Raw genomic sequence first — 19777 nt, 5'->3', positions numbered from 1 at the left:
TGAAGCGGAGGAGGAGGAATGGTCAACCTCAGAGCACCCCTAAATTGCTGATGGTCCCTCATGGGGAGCTGCATTGACATGGAAGGGTCCTCTCCCCTGTTAACAACAATAAGAATCCTTTACGTCCTGCACTTTTTAGTTTGCAGACCACTTCCACACCCATCGTGTCCTGGGAATCTCACCACTTCTGTATGGGGTAGCCTACAGTTGGTCAGGTCCTTTTGCCACCAGTTTACAGGTAAAGACATTGAGACTAGGTAAGGTTAAGTGATTTACACAAAGTCGCATAGCTAGTAAATGGCAGAACAGGCTTCCTGACCCATCCCACCACACCTGCCACTCTCCTCCTGTTTACCTGCCCCAGGGACGTTGGCCTGTGGCTGTCTTGATCTTTGGTCTCTGACACCCTCTAACAACCTGCCTTCGCAGGTGCCTCTCAGTAAACTCCTCTCCTTCCTCACTTTAGGCCTGCATCTCCAGAAAGAGCTACATTCTGAGCAAGCCTGGAGTTCCTCCCCATCTCCCCCGTGCTTCCCTCCAGCTCCAGCTGAGAAGCCTACCATCCATAAGGCATCCTGGCTGTTCTGATTCCCAGGTTCAGGGTCAAGAGGAGGCCTCTTCAGTGGCCACAATGTGTGGAGAGTCCCTGCCAGGAGAGGCATTGAGGGCAGTAGAGGCTGAGAAGAGTTCAATTAAGGCAGGAACTCAGGGCTGCCCTCTTTAGGAGTAAGTCTGAAGCTGTTTCGCAGGTCAAGGTCCCAGCTTCCTAAGGTCAGGTCTCTCTAGGGGCACTCAGCAGACCAAAGGCTGACTGCCCCCTCCCCAAAGCAAAGGGTCTCTCTGGAAGGTTTTATCCCACATGAGAGCTCACGACACCTGGAGCTTCAGCAAGTTTACTGAACACCAACTCTGCCTATGGCACTACACGGGGACAGAGGCAAGGAGTGAAAATCAGACATCTGCCCTAAGGAGCTCACTCTCTAGCTGGGGAAACAGCTCACATGCACATGCAGGCATCAATGGGTCACTGACAGTAGCATGCAGCACATGCTGAGGGCCATAGGCCTGTCACCATGACTATTGCTGGAGCTCAAGTACCCAGGGATGGTAACCAGGAAGGCTTCCTGGAGGAGGAACGACTTGAGCTGGGCTTTAGAAGTCCAAGTATCAAACTGGAAGGGACCTTAACAATCATTTATTCCAGCAGTTTTCAAACTTTGGAGCCTCAGGATCCTTTCTTCAAAGAGTCCTTGGGTGGAAAGAGTATATAAAGCAGATAAAAAGCAGCCACTCTGGTGGGTGCTGGGGGTGGGGGAGTACAGAGCCAGGTCAGCCTCCCTTTCTACTGTGCCTCTCAGGGGACCCTGGGGAACCCCTCAAGCTCCCAGTGGCTCTGAAGATTGTGGTGCAAAACCACTGATGCAGGTCATTTTATGGATGAGTATCACAGAGGGGAAGGACTTTTCTAGGGCCAAAGAGACAGCCTGTGGCAGAGCTGGAGGCAAATCAGGGGGTGTTTTGGGTTTTTTTCCTATATTGTTGAGCCCTACCTCCCACTCCAAGTAACCCATAAGAAGTGAGGCCAGAAGCCCAATGAAAATATGGGCGTTGTGGAAGAGACAGAAGACCGTGGGCAGAAATGACCGGTTATGTCGGCTCCTTTGCAAGATAATGATACCATTTGACTCCTGACACCAGGAAGGAGAGACAGTGACTAGGACTAACTTGGACCATCTCCCTGGAGGTCCGCTGGGACCTCTTTCTCTTCATGTACGAGTAGGATTCAGCCTCTCTGGCCTGGCTTCTCTGCACCATGGACTATATCCTTCTGTTATCACACAGCCAGGCTGAGAGAGCTCTGGTCTCGTCTGGGACCATCAGCCAGAGGGAGGACAAGATGAGCCCTTCTTACTGAGCATGAGCAGAAGTCTGGCCTCGACTCAAAAGTGAGTCCAGCGTCTTAGTGGCCTCTCAGTGACTCACCGCGGCTCTTCTGCCCTGGGTTGTAGGACGGCAGCAGGGCCCTGGGCGAAAGGACCTGCTCCTCCGCACCCTCTTTCGTGTCTTGCAGGGGGAGACCTTGATGTCTGGGACAGGAGCTTCAGGAATTTGGCCTGAACACAACCAGTGAAACATTCGAGAGAGCATGAAGTTGTCGCTGGGGTGGGCATCAGGGATCTGGGCACAACTGAGGGCCCTCCACAGGGTCCCCTTCTGGCAGGCTGTGGCCACACAACCCTTCAGGAAGGCAGATGAGTCAGAGCAGCCGAGGCACCCACTAGATTTGTTCTTTACACCAGCGGGCCCAAAGGACTGGAAGAACCCAGTGGTAATCCAAAACAGCACCTCACACCCAGAGGGGCCCGAACGAAGAGCAGGCTTCCCACAGCAGTGGGTAATCCCACCCGCCTCCCTAGCCCCAACTTTGGAAAGCGGGATTTGAAGCACTTTCTATTTCCTTTGAGTTTCAGCAGATCTATTATTATCATTATGGGTGGTTACAGTGAGTGTATGGCCCTGGACACATGTGGGGAGAGGCTTAGATGCATGCTGTGAGGCAAGGGAAAACCAGTCAAAGCATTCACGATGGCTCTGGAAAATTCAAGAAATGGTTTCTTAACACTGAGACACTGCATGAACACTCATTTAGGACTTGAGGTCATTTGTCCTATTTGTGCCACAGGTCCTTGAACTCACACCCAGAGCATGAGTATGTGTACCGAATGTTTTAAGAATGTAACTTGGAATAGTTTGTCACTATGAGGAAACCCATCTTTCCATGGCTGTGGCACTTTGGTGACAATGTTAGAGATTTGACCAGCAGAATCTTAGATTTTACGGGCACATCCCATACCATGATATTTAGGCAATATCTCAGCTTGAGCCTGATTCTGAAAGAGACATCTCACAGGAGATTTATAAGCCAAATGCCCTCAGCCCCTGCAACTAACTCCTTCTCCCAGCGCATGACAAGACAGGGAGGCGGGGGAGGGGTACCAGGAAAGAGGACATATTGGAGAGTTTCTGATCTTTTCTTCCATGGTGGCCTTATCTTGGCCTTTGATAATACACGTGGGCAATGACAAGCTCTCTGGCACCCATGCCATGCATCAAGATTTGCTTGGGGCCTCCCTGGTGGCGCAGTGGTTGAGAGTCCGCCTGCCGATGCAGGGGATACGGGTTCGTGCCCCGGTCTGGGAGGATCCCATATGCCGCGGAGCGGCTGGGCCCGTGAGCCATGGCCGCTGGGCCTGTGCATCCGGAGCCTGTGCTCCGCAACGGGGGAGGCCACAACAGTGAGAGGCCCGCATACCGCAAAAAAAAAAAAAAAAAAAAAAAAAAGATTTGCTTGAAAAAAAAAAAAAGATTTGCTTGGGGGTGGGAAAAACAGACATTGCTTACACTTTCTAACCTCACCCTTGTTCACAGGGACAACAGTAACTCAAGGTGTAGTGGTGTTTATGCTTAAGAGAAGAAGCTGTAACTCAATTCACTGGGAAGATGAGAAACAAAAGAAAGCCACTGTGTGCTATGTAAATGGCTGGCCGTCCCAAGCCATTTGTCCATGGCTGGAAGTCCCAAGCTGTCCCAAGCTGAAGAGCCCTGGAAAGACCTTGATAAACTTGTTTTCATGAGGCCTCTGTGTGGTTATTCATGTTAGACCTTAACATAGGGAAAAGATCAACATTTTACCAAGTTCACAAACATCAAACAAGAGCTTCAGGATTGCTAACGAATATCACTCAGCTGGGCAGACTGACGTAGATTTGAACCCATGACCACCAACCTCACCTGCAGTCTCCGTCCTGCCTAGCTAGCTTCCATTCCAGTTACTAGTTTCCATTCTTTGCAATGATCATTTCATACTTTCTCTACCTGCTTCAGACATCAGATGCCCTTCACCTCCCTGCACCCCGACTTTCAGTAGACAAAAAACTCATTATTCATAAAGAAACCTGGAGGCATCAGAGTGAAATGTGCTCACCTTCAAGGCACCAAGTCCCCAACTCACCTACCGTGTTCCTACTGGCTTCTCAACCCGTCCTTTCTGTTACAAAGAAAGAAGCAGTAATGGCCCCATCAATGGCTTCACACACTTTGCATCAGAGGCCTTCGACTAGGGCTTGCATTCCCACAGAGACGTGAAAACTTTCTAGAAGGTAGGTGGGCACAGATAGTTTTAAGGGAATCAGTTTCAAGAGCTTCCTTCTTCATAATTTTCCTCTCCTCATATTCATCAGCCTAAGAAGCAGCCTTAGGTCGGCAAGTTCGCCTCCCCAACCTCCGCTTTCCCAGTTGACCCTTCCTTCATTCTGACTCCTACTCTGGCATCTCCCTCTGCAGTATTTTCTTTTTTTTTTTTTTTTCTTTTTTTTTTTTTTTGCTTTATAACAAATTTAATCAGTTATACATATACATATGTTTCCATATCCCCTCCCTTTTGCGTCTCCCACCCACCCTCCCTATCCCACCCCTCCAGGCGGTCACAAAGCACCGAGCTGATCTCCCTGTGCTATGCGGCTGCTTCCCACTAGCTATCTGTTTTATGTTTGGTACTGTATATATGTCCATGCCGCTCTTTCACTTTGTCACAGCTTACCCTTCCCCCTCCCCATATCCTCAAGTCCATTCTCTAGTAGGTCTGTGTCTTTATTCCTGTCTTACCCCTATGTTCTTCATGACATTTTTTTTCTTAAATTCCATATATATGTGTTAGCATACAGTATTTGTCTTTCTCTTTCTGACTTGCAGTATTTTCTGAAAAACAAATAAAAGGACTACTTGAGAATGCTCTGCTTGAGGAAGTCCTTGAGAGAGCAAAGCCAAGAATGTCCAAACATTATAACTGTATTCCATATGTTCACATAGCTAAGTAGAGACTTAGAAAAAAATACATATATATATATTTAAATACCCAAATTGAACTTGTAGAGATGAAAACTAAAATGTCTGATAAAAAAAGAAAAATCCCTGGATGGGGTCAATGGTTTAGACGTTTTAGAAAAAAAAAAAAGGATTAGTGGACTTGAAGACATAGCAATAGATATTATCCAAAATGAAACACCAAGAGAAAAAAAAAGTTTAGAAATGAATAAAGAGCACAATATACAACAAGCAGAAAATATGTCCTTTACAACTATTTAAAATTATGAAATAATTTAGGCATCAACTAAAAATGAAGAGGGTGCATTTTAAAAATATATTTTTTGTGAGGGTACATGCACAAAGGAGTTTGAAGATGCTACTCCAGGTACCATCTCCCTTGCCCCTTTCTCTATGACTTTGCTCTTTTGATCATCCCATCTCCCTTCTGAAGCATCCTTTTCTTCCTCTCAGCTGGCTCACTCCCACAGGCACATGTACCCACTATTATCTACATCTTCAAGAAAACCCTTCCTTGACCCCCACAACCCACCTCCAGTTATTGCCCAATTGTTCTAACTCCGTTCACAGACAAACTTTTCTGCAACCGCCATCTCTGCTTCCTCGTCTCTCATGTACTCTTCAATCTGTTCCAGTGTGGCTTCCACTCCAGCCTCTCCACCAGAATTCCTCTTCTGATACTCAACAGTGACTTTTGTGTGTGTGTGAGAAAATATATGCATGAGTTTATTCACTGCAGGATTTTGTACACACCAATGACTTCTCTGTTGCTAAATTAAATGGATTCTTTTAAGTTCTTATCTTGCTTGCCCTTTCAGTTATTTTCAATAGTTTATCACTCCCTTTTTAAGCAGTTTACCACTTCCTTCTTCCTAGCTTCTAGGACACCGCCCTTTCTTTATTTTCTTCTCACCTCTCTGGCACATCTTTATCAGATTTCTTGGCTGGCACCTTCTAATCATTGCAGCTTCTAAGTACTGCCATCCCTGTCTTGGTCCTAAGGCTCTCTGTACACTTCTTCCCTGGTGATCTCATCCAATATCATAGCTTTAAATACATATGTATACCCATGACTCTCAAGAGTATATTTCCAACCCAGACTCTCCCCCGGGCTCAAGGCTTGTATTTCCAACTGCCTACTTGACAGCTCCACTTGAATGTCTCAAAGGCATTTCAGGTTTGCCGTGTTCAAAACTGAAATCTAAATCTCTCCCCAACACAAAATAATGACCCTATCCTCACAATTATTCAAGCCTGGGAGTCATCCTTAAGATCTCCCTCCCCCTTACTCCTCCTTCCCCCACATCCAGTCTAGCACTGAGTCCTGAGATTCTGCCCTCAAAAGCTGTCCTAAATGTGTCCGCCTCTTTCCATCTCCACTACCACCACCACCATCCTGGCCAAGCCCCCATCATCTCTCACTTGAATGACGAGAGTAGCCTCCCAACTGTCTCTCAAATTCTGCTCTTGCTCCCCTTCAATCCATTCTTCATGGAGTAGCCAGAGTGAACTTTTTAAAATATAAATTGGGCAATTCCCTGGCAGTCCAGTGGTTAGGACTTGGCGCTCCCACTTCCAGGGCCTCGGGTTCGATCCCTGGTTGGGAACTAAGATCACACAAGCTGTGCAGTGCAGCATATATATATATATATATATATATATATATATATATATATATATATAAATTGAATGACACTCTCCTGCTCTAATACTTCAATGACTTCTAATTACCCTTAAGAAAAAAAAATCTCTTTACGTTTGGACTACAAATCTCTTTACCTTTGGTCTACAAAGACTGCCATTTGACTTCTTATTTCTCCAGCTTTATCAGTACCATTCGCCTCCCATCTTTCAGTCCCTCTAGGAAAAGCCCATTCCTACTCTGGGACTTTGCATTGCTCTCCGCTTCCCCATTGTTCATCTGATTAACTCCTACTCATTTTTGTCAGTCAAACATCACTTAAGATGTCTTCCCTGGTGGCACAGAGGTTAAGAATCTGCCTGCCAATGCACGGGACACGGGTTTGATCCCTGGTCCACATGTCTCGGAGCAACTAAGCCTGTGCGCCACAACTACTGAACCCGCGTGCCATGACTACTGAAGCCCGCGCACCTAGAGCCCGTGCTCCGCAACAAGAGAAGCCACCGCAATGAGAAGCCCGCACACCGCAAGGAAGAGTAGCCCCCACTCGCCGCAACTAGAGAAAGCCCACGTGCAGCAGCGAAGACCCAACGCAGACAAAAAAAATGACTCTGCAATTTAAACTAGGTTTCCCTGCTTTTCTCTCATAGCACATTGTACTTTCCCTTCATAGTTTTACTATAGTTGATAAATATATATTTATTTGGTTTTTTTCAGCTTAACTGAGATACAGTTGACAAGTTTGTGTGATTATTTGTTTGCTGTTTCCTGGATTGTAAACTCCAAGAGGGCAGAACCCAGGTTAGTGTTGATATTTGCTGCCCTCATCCCATCTGCCCTCTTAGAATTGTGGTCTGGCACATAGCAGGTGCTCAATAAATATTTGTTGAGCGAAATGAATTAGTGCACTGTTTGAGAACCCTGCCCTGTTCCCTAGGAGTAGCTTCGAATCTCCGCTTAAATTCTGGATAAGTGTTATTAAAGTTAGGACTGAGGGTAGGTGTTTCAGGTATTTCAGCTCACAGACCCTCTCCAAACCTCGCCTGCCACTCTCCACCCTGTAACGTGTAGTTTTCTGCCCATCCCTCTCTGTGTTCCTGGCTATCCGGTATCATGCACCATCCCTAACAATCACAGACCAAATAAAGAGAAAGATTTTGACATGGACTCTAAACGTGACAGCGTTTGCGTCCCAAGGCCGGAATAAGACGCCAAAGACTCATAGCTCCATTTAGGCCGGCAAAGCGCACCACTCCCCTCCCCCGCCCAGACCTGGGTGCTTCCACATCCATCGCCAGGAAGCTCGCGCCCGTGCCTCGATTCTGATCTTCCGTACAGCATGGCAGCCCCTGAAGGCGTCGCCCACGGCAGTGCCTTCCGTACAACATGGCCGCCTATAGAGAGCTCATCGCACCCCTCCCGCCCGGCCACCGGAAGTTTCTGTTTGAAACCCGGCGGCAGACCCGGTCTGAGGTACGGCAGTTATTGCCGAGCATCTTTTGAACCAGAGCGACGAGGCCTGCGGACAGGAGCAGCAGGCGTCTGGGTTCGGCTCTCCTGGGGCGGGAGACTGGGCTGGATGTGGGAGGCCGATGGGATGGGCTGAGAGTGGAGGATTTTCTCTCTCCCGAGGCGCGCTCTTCTGGGGCCCTCCGCCTGCTCGGGCACCCCGGCCCACTCCTGGGTAACATTCACCTTGTACCTTCCAGGCCCCAGCCGTGCCGCCTCGTTACGATGACCAGCGTGGTCAAGACAGTGTACACCCTGCAGCCCCCCTCTGTGCTGAGCAGCGGCCTGTCCGCAGGTGGGTGTCCACGCCGCCCCTAACCCCCGGGCATTGCGAACTGGCCCCGGGTGGTCAAGCCAGGAGTATGGGGGATCAAATCGGTGGCTGGGAGTGGAGGGCTCCGGCAAGGGAGGGGGTTCTATCGGCTCTGACAGCCTGCTCTAACTCCCCTAGAACCGAGCTGTCTAGGCTTATGATGGGAGTTAGGGGAGGGGCCACATGGTGGGAATTTAGGCTTGACCCGTACCCCTGCTCCCCCAAACCGAACTCTGCTGCATTCACCAATTAGATTTAAGCTGTTGATTATTCTACAATATTATTCCCATTAAACTAGGAATCCCTTTTTAAACATTTACCTGTTTTATTTCCAGACGAGCTATCTGGAGGGACTGGGTTTGTTGTCAGGGAGGAGAGAAGAGAGTCATATGAAAAGCAGGATACTTAGGGAGCACTAGGGTTCACACTGTGTCTGGTTCACATTTGTAACGGCACAGTGTCCCTTATATAGTACATTCTCAGTAAACATTTGTTGAGTGAAGTGAGAGAGAAGGGTCAGGCCTAACTAGTATTCGAGAATCTTGGGAGAAGAGAGATGGTTAAAAGCAATGTTTGGGACTTCCCTGGCGGTTCAGTGGTTAGGAGTCTGCACTTTCACTGCCAAGGGCCTGGGTTCCATCCCTGGTCGGGGAACTAAGATCCCACAAGATGCCCTGCATGGTCAAAAACTAAAAAATGAAATAAATAAATAAAAATAAAAGCAGTGTTTGATTGCTTTGCCATTTGCTTTGTGTTACTCGGCTTGCGGCTGAAAGTCTTCTCCTAAAGTCTGCAGTTGCTGAGCTGCCTAATCTAGAGATTATAGCACAGAATAGGCTTCAAACATTAGAACCTGTGGTAGGAGATTTTGAAGCAGCTATTTAAGATCCCTTCCCAGATGACTCCATGCAGTTGACTGATGAGCAGTAGCAAGATTGACCTTTGAAGTAAATAGGCTTTAATTCAAAGGCTTCAAAGGGTTCTGTTTGTCCTATGTTGCTTCAGAACACCTGAGTGGCAATTCTGGCATCAGCAGGACCTAGGAGTTGATGGAGGAAATGGAGCCGGTCTTACGCTGCCTTTCCCTTAGAAAGCAGTCTCTTGTTCAGTGGGGAGCGACTGGCATCTCCCCAGTCAAGTTGGAAGTTTTCATCTCTTTGCTTTTTACCTTGTCCCAGCTTTATGATCATATGTAACCTAAATAGTTTAACATGTTTAGGCTGCCTCTCAGGATTTTAGATTTTAGGCATGGGTTGGTTGTTTTTTTAGTTTTTTGAATAGGTAACATTCAAAATAAATAAATATCCAAAGTGGGGAAACGATATACAGTGAAAAACAAGTCTTCCCTTCCTTGACACCAGCCATCCAATTCCCTCCTTCGCATCTCTCATTTTAAGGAGATAGTCTTTGTTAAATCCTGCTAAATTTTTCCTATGATGCAGTCCTTAGGATCTAACAAATATGGTTTATTGAAACCAATTCCAGTCAGTGAAGAGTGTTAATTTTGATCAATTTGCTATTGACACCTTTTTGCATGAGATAGATTTCTTATTGTGTGTAACTTATTAATACTTGAGAGAGGAAAAGGTAAATTCATGCACTCAAAGTTACCTTTTACTTCCAACAGAGACCTCAGAAAGAACCTTTTTAATATTTGTTTTGTGGGTAAGAGGGGAAAATAGGATGTAAGTGTGAATTGAGTGTACCTATAAATGAAATAATTTGTTAGCCTGAGAAATCATATTTATTCCAAACTGTTGTGCAGCTAGAGTCATCAAAATAAATCTTTATCAAACACAAAGTTTCCTAATCCCTGTGATCCAGTGCTTTATACCTCATTTCTTTACCTTGATTTAATTGTTATGGCTCTTAATTTAGGTCAAGCTTAAAGGAGCCGTTTTACAATGAACAAAGTGAAAGATAGTATAAACTAGAAGAATCCTGTGCATGTGCTGGGGGTGCGTGCTTAACTCCAGAACAAGTTACTTGAATTTGCTATCTAATGTAAGTGGTAGAAAGATGTGTGTGGTAGAGGGCTGGCATAAGGGCTAGGGGGGAAGTGCTCTCCTCTGGGGAAGAAGAATGTCATGTTAGGGCCATTTCTCTGGTTACCTGGCAGTAGCCTAGCAGGATCAGAACAGAATATCAAACGGAACCTAACAAGCCTCTAAACTTAACGATGGATAAACAGATTAAAAGGGCTGGTGGTAGGGGCTTCCCTGGTGGCGCAGTTGTTGAGCATCCGCCTGCCGATGCAGGGGACATAGGTTCGTGTCCCGGTCCGGGAAGATCCCACATGCCGCGGAGCGGCTGGGCCTATGAGCCATGGCCGCTGAGCCTGCGCGTCTGGAGCCTGTGCTCCGCAACGGGAGAGGCCACAACAGTGAGAGGCCCGCATACCGTTAAAAAAAAAAAAAAAAAAAAAAGGGCTGGTGGTAAAGGCAGTCAGCATGGAAGAGGGAAAGAATAGAGGAGCTGGTTTAGAGATGGTCTGTGAAATAACCCATGAAACTGTGATGTGTTCCATTTATTCAATAAGTAGGTTTTGAACCTCTGTTAATATGCCAGATACTCTCCTAGATGCTGGGGCACAAAGATGTCTCTTAGAGTACTAGTTAGGAAGCCAGTCTGGTCAAAACAACTAAGCAACTGCTGAAACTCGAAGCAGCTTGAGTGTAGCCTTAGGAGAGCGGGCGGAGTGCTTAGGAGCTGAATGACAGTTCCTTTCTACTGCTGTGTAACGAAGGACTCAGCTGTGTTCTGCCTTGCTGACGGCCACACTGCCTGTCATCCTCTTTGCTGTATGAATCTTCACTTTCACATCTATACCCTCTGGCCATTCAGTTTGCTGTAGCAGCAAGCTTCTGACTACCCTCAAACACACTGTACTGTCACATTTAAAGAATTTTGGTTTCTATCCCCAATTGGTCTAGAAGTCTTATTCTTCTGAATTTATAGAGCTGCACTGTTGGGTCATGACGCGTGGGATTCCACCCTCTTGTTTTCCTTTGCAGATGCACAAACTCGAGCCACTTCTAAGAGCCTATTACCTGTTAGGTCCAAAGAAGTCGATGTTTCTCGACCTCACTCAGGAGATTCAGAAAATGATGTTACAAAAATCATCAAACCAAGACGAGACAATGGGTGAGAGTCAGAGCATCGGTATCCAATTAGAACATTGGGCTAGAAATTGCTCAGTACCAAGAATTAGGGCTTTTGAGGGCACAGGGTATCTGAAGGATTGGCCTGTAGTCAGTGGCCTATAGCAGTGCAGCATTGCTGACCTGTTTGTCAGAACCCTCTGTGTTGATCAGGTCAGAAGAGGCACAGCCAGGGTTACAATAAGAGGTATTCTTTCCTCTCTCAGCATTTGCTCTGAGTGTACAAATAGCAGCAGTGCAGTCAAACCAGCCTTAAGTGGTAGTCGTGGCGGGTGGGGCCTAGTTGTTAGCCTAGGTTGCTGCTCTGAGCAGTCCAGCCCAGTGTAGTGTGCATGTGTGTCCCTCTACCTGGTGTTCAGCTCCCGTGTGAGTGAGGTTGACATGAAGTAGCCACACTGTCTTGAGCAGAAGCAGGTCTGTCAGGTTGTTGAGGTGGTCAGGAGGGGAGCCCGTGCCCTATTCATAAGCTTTCTTCAGTAGTCTGGGCTGAAACAAAAGTGCACGGGCCCTCAGAGCTTCTCAAGCTTGTGCTGTCTGGGACTTCCCTGGCAGCCCAGTGGTTAAGACTCTGTGCTTCCACTGCAGCGGGCACGGGGTTTGATCCCTGGTCAGGGAACTAAAATCCCGCATGCTGCACACGGCCTGGACAAAAATACAAAAAAAAAAAGTAATAACAGTACCGTGATTCTCTGATTGATTTCTTTGTTGTTGTTATTCTTTTAATTGAGGTATAGTTGACATACAATATTGTGTTAGTTTCAGGTGTACAACATAATGATTTGATATTTGTATATATTGTAAAATGATCACCGCAGTAAGTCTAGTTAACATCCTGATTCGTTTTTGCTTCTCTAGGCCCCTGAGAGCTACAGACACTGCCACCAGGAGGAACATCAGGAAGAGGTGAGCGTCAGGGGAGATGAAACCTGGCCACCATTTTAGGGTAGTGGAGCTCAATCCTGGTTGTACATCAGAATCACTCACAGGACTTGTTTTACTGTGTTGGAGTCTGATGCCACCCCAGAAATCTAGATGGGATTTTCAGGGGTGAGGCACAGTCGGGTTTGAGAACCACTGTCAGGGCAGGAATCAGTGATGCTACCATCTTGAGTACCAGACAAGAGTTTGGGAGCTCCATGCCAGGACCACTGCCCCAACCTAGCGATGACCCATCAGCAGGAGTGGGAAACCCTCAGGATCGGAGAGCCTGCGTGTGGTTAGTGATTTCGAGATGAGTGTGCTGATGCTGCTGCTGCTCTTGAAATTCTGGAGAAGGAGCCATCTTTCTCTGCTTGAGACTTGCTTGGACATATTGCAGTCCTGCAGACAGAAATAACATAAGCTGAAAAGTTTGTAGAAATAGTGTTTGTTTGTTTGTTTGTTTGTTTTTGCGGTACGCGGGCCTCTCACTGTTGTGGCCTCTCCCGTTGCGGAGCACAGGCTCCGGATGCGCAGGCTCAGCGGCCATGGCTCACGGGCCCAGCCGCTCCGCGGCACGTGGGATCTTCCCAGACGGGGGCACGAACCCGCGTCCCCTGCATCGGCAGGCGGACTCCCAACCACTGCACCACCAGGGAAGCCCTAGATATAGGTTTTAATTCCACATCTGTTATTTGGGCATGACTTAAAAGTTCTGAAGACAAAATACTATCAAGAAGGACTCAGAACTTTGAAAAGGCTTAATATTGATGAAGATAATGGCTATTACTTTTTTTTTATTTTTTTGCATTTTATTTATTTTTTTATACAGCAGATTCTTATTAGTTATCTATTTAATATATATTAGTGTATATATGTCAAACTCAATCTCCCAATTCATCACACCACCACCACCACCACCACCGCTTTCCCCCCTTGGTGTCCATACATTTGTTCTCTACATCTGTGTCTCTATTTCTGCCCTGCAAACCGGTTCATCTGTACCATTTTACTAGGTTCCACATATATGTATTAATATATGATATTTGTTTTTCTCTTTCTGACTTACTTCACTCTGTATGACAGTCTCTAGATCCATCCACACCTCTACAAATGACCCAATTTTGTTCCTTTTTATGGCTGAGTAATATTCCATTGTATATGTGTACCACATCTTCTTTATCCATTCGTCTGTTGATGGGCATTTAGGTCGCTTCCATGACCTGGCTATTGTAAATAGTGCTGCATTGAACACTGGGGTGCATGTGTCTTTTTGAATTATGGTTTTCTCTGGGTATATGCCCAGTAGTGGGATTGCTGGGTCATATGGTAATTCTATTTTTAGTTTTTTAAGGAACCTCCATACTGTTCTCCATAGTGTCTGTATCAATTTACATTCCCACCCAGCAGTGCAAGAGGGTCCCCTTTTCTCCACACCCTCTCCAGCATTTGTTGTTTGTAGATTTTCTGATGATGCCCATTCTGACTGGTGTGAGGTGATACCTCATTGTAGTTTTGATTTGCATTTCTCTAATAATTAGTGATGTTGAGCAGCTTTTCATGTGCTTCTTGGCCATCTGTATGTCTTCTTTGGAGACATGTCTATTTAGGTCTTCTGCCCATTTTTTGATTGGGTTGTTTGTTTTTTTGATATTGAGCTGCATGAGCTGTTTATATATTTTGGAGATTAATCCTTTGTCCGTTGATTCGTTTGCACATATTTTCTCCCATTCTGAGGTTGTCTTTTCGTCTTGTTTGTAGTTCCCTTTGCTTTGCAAAAGCTTTTAAGTTTCATTAGGTCCCATTTGTTTATTTTATTTTATTTTATTTTATTATTATTTTTTTTTTGCGGTATGCAGGCCTCTCACTGTTGTGGCCTCTCCCGTTGCGGAGCACAGGCTCTGGACGCACAGGCTCAGCAGCCATGGCTGACAGGCCTAGCCGCTCCATGGCATGTGGGATCTTCCCAGACCGGGGCACGAACCCGTGTCCCCTGCATCGGCAGGCGGACTCTCAACCACTGTGCCACCAGGGAAGCCCCTATTTTTGTTTTTATTTCTATTACTGTAGGAGGTGGATCAAAAAAGATCTTGCTGTGATTTATGTCAAAGAGTGTTCTTCCTATGTTTTCCTCTAAGAGTTTTATAGTGTCCAGTCTTACATTTAGGTCTCTAATACATTTTGAGTCTATTTTTGTGTATGGTGTTAGGGAGTGTTCTAATTTCATTCTTTTACATGTAGCTGTCCAGTTTTCCCAGCACCACTTACTGAAGAGACTGTCTTTTCTCCATTGTATATCTTTGCCTCCTTTGTCATAGATTAGTTGACCATAGGCATGTGGGTTTATCTCTGGGCTTTCTATCCTGTTCCATTGATCTATATTTCTGTTTTTGTGCCGGTACCATATTGTCTTGATTACTGTAGCTTTGTATTATAGTCTGAAGTCAGGGAGTCTGATTCCTCCAGCTCCGTTTTTTTCCCTCAAGACTGCTTTGGCTATGGCTATTACTTATTAAATTTTTGTGTCAGTAGCTGTGCTAAGAATTGTACGTGTTCTCTCTTATCCTTCATGATAATAATATTATGAGATGTGTGTATTAATTCTAGAAATGAGGAAACAGCCTCAGAGAGGTTACACAACTCCCTGAAGGTCATATACCACTATGTGGTGATGCCAGGATTCGAACCAACCCGACTCCATAGCCCATACTCTTAACCCCTCCACCACTTCATCTACGTACGATTATCATTACAGCTATAAGCCACTGAGTAAAGAGAAATCAGAGGAAGAGCTCAAGGATAAGAACCAGCTCTTAGAGGCTGTCAACAAGCAGTTGCACCAGAAGTTGATTGAAACTCAGGTAAGCGATCCACCAGACCTGCCATCAGCTGCACTGGGTGATGCATGTGGAATCCTGAGGGACCACGCCAGGTGCCTGAGCGCAGAAGGAGAAGATGCCAGGCTTGCGCTGTGGCTGTCCCTGAGGGATGGGGCAGGCCTTACCCTGTGTGTATGGCACCCCTACAGGGAGAGCTGAAGGACTTGACCCAAAAAGTGGAGCTGCTGGAGAAGTTTCAGGCCAGCTGTTTGGCAATTTTGGAGAGCAAGGGCCTCAACCCAGGTAAGAGATGGCACACAACTGTCTTCAAAGGAGTCAGTGCATGTGCCCCTTCCTGGGTGATTCTGGACTGTGCATCAGGGGTCTGGCATGGTGTCAGCTGACCCAGTCAGTGCAGGGGTTGCCTAGCAAAGCCCTGAAGATTTGGGGGAGCTCCACTCTGTTCTGTTGTGATGTTGACTTTGCCTGCCCAGCGGAGTTTCAGATGGTTGTGCAGAGAGGATTCTCTCTTTCTTATCTGAACACTTTATACCATTAGTTTGGTGCTGACAGGTATGATCTTGCAAATAGATCAGAAATATTTTCTTTCTTTCAAGGGATATAGCATACAGGTAACCTTCACAGGTGGAGAGAGAGATAATACTGTTGAAAGGGTTCCTGAAGCTGGCTAGTTAGCAGAATCACGGTGTTTAAAATGTGATTCCTGTTCTGACCCTGTCCCTAGAGGGCAGAGTCTGTCACAGAGAGGAAGCGGAAGAAGGGATTACCCCAGGACTGTAAGAGAGCCTGACCTGAGGAGCCTGAGAATGCCCAGGGAAGGAGCCCAGGCTTGTTTGATTAAGGAGTGCTGACTTTGAATGCTGCCATTAACCTGTGCATTTTAGGATATATTCTTGATAGTCACCATATACATTTTTGGATTTCCTACGTGTATGCACTGTTTTTACCAAAAATAATAAAATTTTTTAAGGCCTGAAAAGCTTTTAAAAATAGTTTTGTGTATTGTTAACAAAACCAAAAAATACAACCTATACATTTCTTTTGGACAAATTTTCCGCTGAGCTGAGGAGGAAGCAAGATGACGTTTTGGCCATATCCATACCTAGAGAGGAAGGGGAGATAAAATCCAGCTCTGGAGGGCAGGTGTGGGTGACCTTGCCAAGGTGAAAACTCAGGGGAGAGAGTTTTCAGATGCTTAGAGAAGTTTCCTTCATGAATACTCCTGTGGAGGGATTTTAATTTTCTTTTAAATTGCAGTTCCCTAGGCAAGGCTGACTTTGTTGTATTTACTGGTTTTAGGCAGTGAGACCCTGGCATCACAGCAAGACTCCACCACGGATCACATGGACTCAATGGTGAGGGTGTGGGTGTGAGTGGGTGAAGGCCCAGTGAGCATGAGGCCCTTCAGATCTAAGCAGGTCTCTGCCGTATGCTCGGCAAAGCCCACGAAGCAGCCTTCAGTTATCCAGGGTAGTAGAAGAGGGTGGTGGATGTGTACTCAAAATAGCATATTTTACTTGGAAGGTGACTTTGTGCTTACAAATATGAGTGAGTCTAAGTTGAAAATGTACTAGTTTAAAACCCATAGGAGGGTGGACCAGTAGAGACAGCTTTCTGGTTTCTCTCTTTTTGCTTTACCAAATTTCTCCCCTTATTCCTTTGCTGAGAACTGTGTCTTACAAAGGTCCAGCCTGAATTAAATCTGTCTTCTCTTTGGTTCCCTCCCTGAAGTAGGAGGGCAATTGTTTGCAATTAAAGCCTTTTGAGCTTCTGTGATCTATTCCCCAGGAAGATCAGTTGTCATCTTAGAATCCTAGAATACTAGGTATGGAAGCCTTCCTCAGCTCCCCCAGGCAATTTGTCACCCCTTTAGTGTCTACTGCCTTTCGTTCATATTACCTGTGTAGCACAGAGCACATGGAGGTGGGGTTCTCTGTCCATGCTATGGACTCGGTTCTTCCAGGCCCACGAGAGAGCCCGGCACGTTTGCGGACACTCAGTCAGTGACTGAACAGATGGGATATTAGCGATCATCTAATTCAACTCCCATGAAGAGATTAGTTTATATGAAGAAAGTTCCCACATTTCAATAAAGATTTGTTACTACATTGTACTTTTCTCTTAGCTGCTGTTAGAAACTTTGCAAGATGAACTGAAGCTTTTTAACGAAACAGCCAAAAAGCAGATGGAGGAGTTACAGGTGAGAGGCAGACATCTCTGCAAGGCATAATTACCATTTCCTACCACAATAGGTGGATCTGTGGAGGGCTCTTTCTTATTTATCTCTTTATTCATTTTTAATAAACTATTTTCTAATAACTTTAGATTGCAGAAAAGTTGTAAAGATAATGGAGAATCCAACTCCCCTAATATTAACATCTTACATTATCATGCTGTATTTCTCAAGACTAAGAAACCAATATTGATGCATTACTATTAACTAAATTCCAAGACTTTATTTGATTTCACCATTTTTTTCAACTAATTTTCTGTTCTAAAGACTCTTAGAAATGTTCACATCTGCAGGGCATGAGGCAATGTGCAACACGCTAGGTGGCTCCAGGTTGACAGTTGACACCTGTGTGAAATCCATGCTGTAGAAACTTGATATCTCAGGGAAACCTGTAATAGGAAACCCCGATTCTTGGGTCTGGACCGCTTTGGATTGCTTGGATGAACCATGGGATACTACACGGAATCCTAGAGGATTTCATTGCTACAGTTGAGATAACAGACTCTGTAGTAGAGAGAGCCAATTCCTAAAACCAACACAGATAAACAAACCTAAGATAGACAAGACAATGTCTGTCAGTATCCTGGTGGTCTTCCTCGACAAAACAGAAGCATAATGTTCTGGTTATGGTATTGTCTTTCCTGTGAGTCAGAGTTTGGTGGTTTTTTGTTTTTTGTCTTTTTTAATGTCTTTCCATGCAGGACTTAAAGGTAAAGTTGAAGATAAAAGAAGAAGAGAGGGCCCAGTTCCTAGAACAACAGACCTTATGTAACAGTCAAATAAATGATTTTACAACAGCCCTTGAGGAAATGGAGCAGCTATTAGAAATGTGATAAAAAGCAGGTGGCCACATGGCTCCCTCTTGGGGATAAACTCTCAGAGGAAGCCACTTAAGACATCTGCTTCTTGGCCATGATCTTCTAGGACTCACCATCCCCAGAATGAAAACAGTTTCTGCAGTAGGATTAAGGACAGTTCATGCTGGAATGCCAATTCCTCCTTTAAGCAAGCATTCCCAGCCTTCAGATTGGCCAGCTCTCCTGAACCTCACAATACGTAATTGAGGCCTACAAGAGAGGGGGCCTGAAAGCTTGGACCAACCTCCTAGGCAACAGAGCGGCACAGAATTAGTATCAGGAGACTAAACCAGCCACAGCCAGAGAAGCCAAAAGGTCACATTCAGACGTGCAGGAAGAAACAGTGGTGCGCAGGTGCTCCACGGGACACATCACTGAGGAGCCCTGCGGTCCCCTCGTAACGTGGAACACATTCTGTCCCATCCTGGTTGGGCTCTATAACCTCACTGTAAATTTACGAACTGGAAGTTACCTGAAATGGTTTAATAAATGGGGTGAAGGTATAGATAGCAATAACACCTATGAAACAATACACCTTGGAGCTTTTAATCTAAATCAGTTCTGTTTTTTTATAAAGTGTTACTTTTAAAATAAATATTTCTGTAACTATTCAGACTGCAACACTGGCAAATGAAAATAGCCTTTTAATTTTTAAATTTTTTTTTAATTTATTTATTTTGGGCTGTGTTGGGTCTTCGATGCTGTGTGTGGGCTTTCTCTAGTTGTGGCGAGCGGGGGCTACTCTGTTGCGGTGAGTGGGCTTTTCATTGCAGTGGCTTCTCTTGTTCTGGAGCACGGGCTCTAGGCGCGCGGACTTCATTAGTTGTAGCACGCAGGCTCAGTAGTTGTGGCTCTCAGGCACTAAAGTGCAGGCTCAGTAGTTATGGCACACGGGCTTAGTTGCTCCATGGCATGTGGGATCTTCCTGGACCAGGGCTTGAACCCATGTCCCCTGCATTGGCAGGCAGATTCTCAACCACTGCACCACCAGGGAAGCCCGAAAATAGCCTTTTAACCTAAATACGTCCATTGAATACTATTGAACTAATCTAGGTAACAAGTTCAAGCCTCCAGTTTCACCCAGAATATTTTTCTTCCACTCATTAAGTGATCTGTGGCTAGTGCCCCCCCCACACACCCCAACTCCATCTTCCAGGAACATTAGCTAGTCTTCTGTGGTGTTCCCTGTTTGTAGCAGTGGGTGCCACACTCCGTCCACCAGGTTTGTGTCACTAGCTGCCTGCATTCCTAAGTATGCGTGTATCTCTGCTATTGCTTTGCACGGCCAATCCTGGACCTGGCCCCCTGGATCCTTAGTCAACTGAAGTCGACAGCAGCCACACCCCACCCCTGCAACCGCCAGTTCACCAAAGGCACCGCCATATTTCATAGTCAAATTAGGCAGACTTTGGCTTTGGCC

At 45.9% G+C, this 19777-nt stretch overlaps 1 protein-coding gene across 1 annotated transcript; it reads left to right on the top strand.

Annotated features, from left to right (window-relative positions):
- Window positions 1–7865: 7865 nt before the first annotated feature.
- Window positions 7866–18978, top strand: KNSTRN (kinetochore localized astrin (SPAG5) binding protein; the record flags this gene model as incomplete). The annotated part of the gene is given in 11 exon segments (XM_082617388.1): window positions 7866–7941; window positions 7944–7993; window positions 7999–8072; window positions 8236–8330; window positions 11363–11492; window positions 12365–12412; window positions 15183–15288; window positions 15456–15549; window positions 16567–16622; window positions 17393–17467; window positions 18202–18978. Coding segments are annotated over 11 exon segments (936 nt in total). The 3' UTR covers window positions 18334–18978.
- Between the last annotated feature and the right edge of the window lie 799 nt (window positions 18979–19777).

Source organism: Mesoplodon mirus (genome assembly GCF_964341445.2).
Source record: "Mesoplodon mirus genome assembly, chromosome: 4".
In the NCBI taxonomy this organism is placed as follows: domain Eukaryota; kingdom Metazoa; phylum Chordata; class Mammalia; order Artiodactyla; family Ziphiidae; genus Mesoplodon; species Mesoplodon mirus.
The sequence above is the reverse complement of the archived record's forward strand: the minus strand, read 5'-3'. Positions and strand labels throughout refer to the sequence as shown.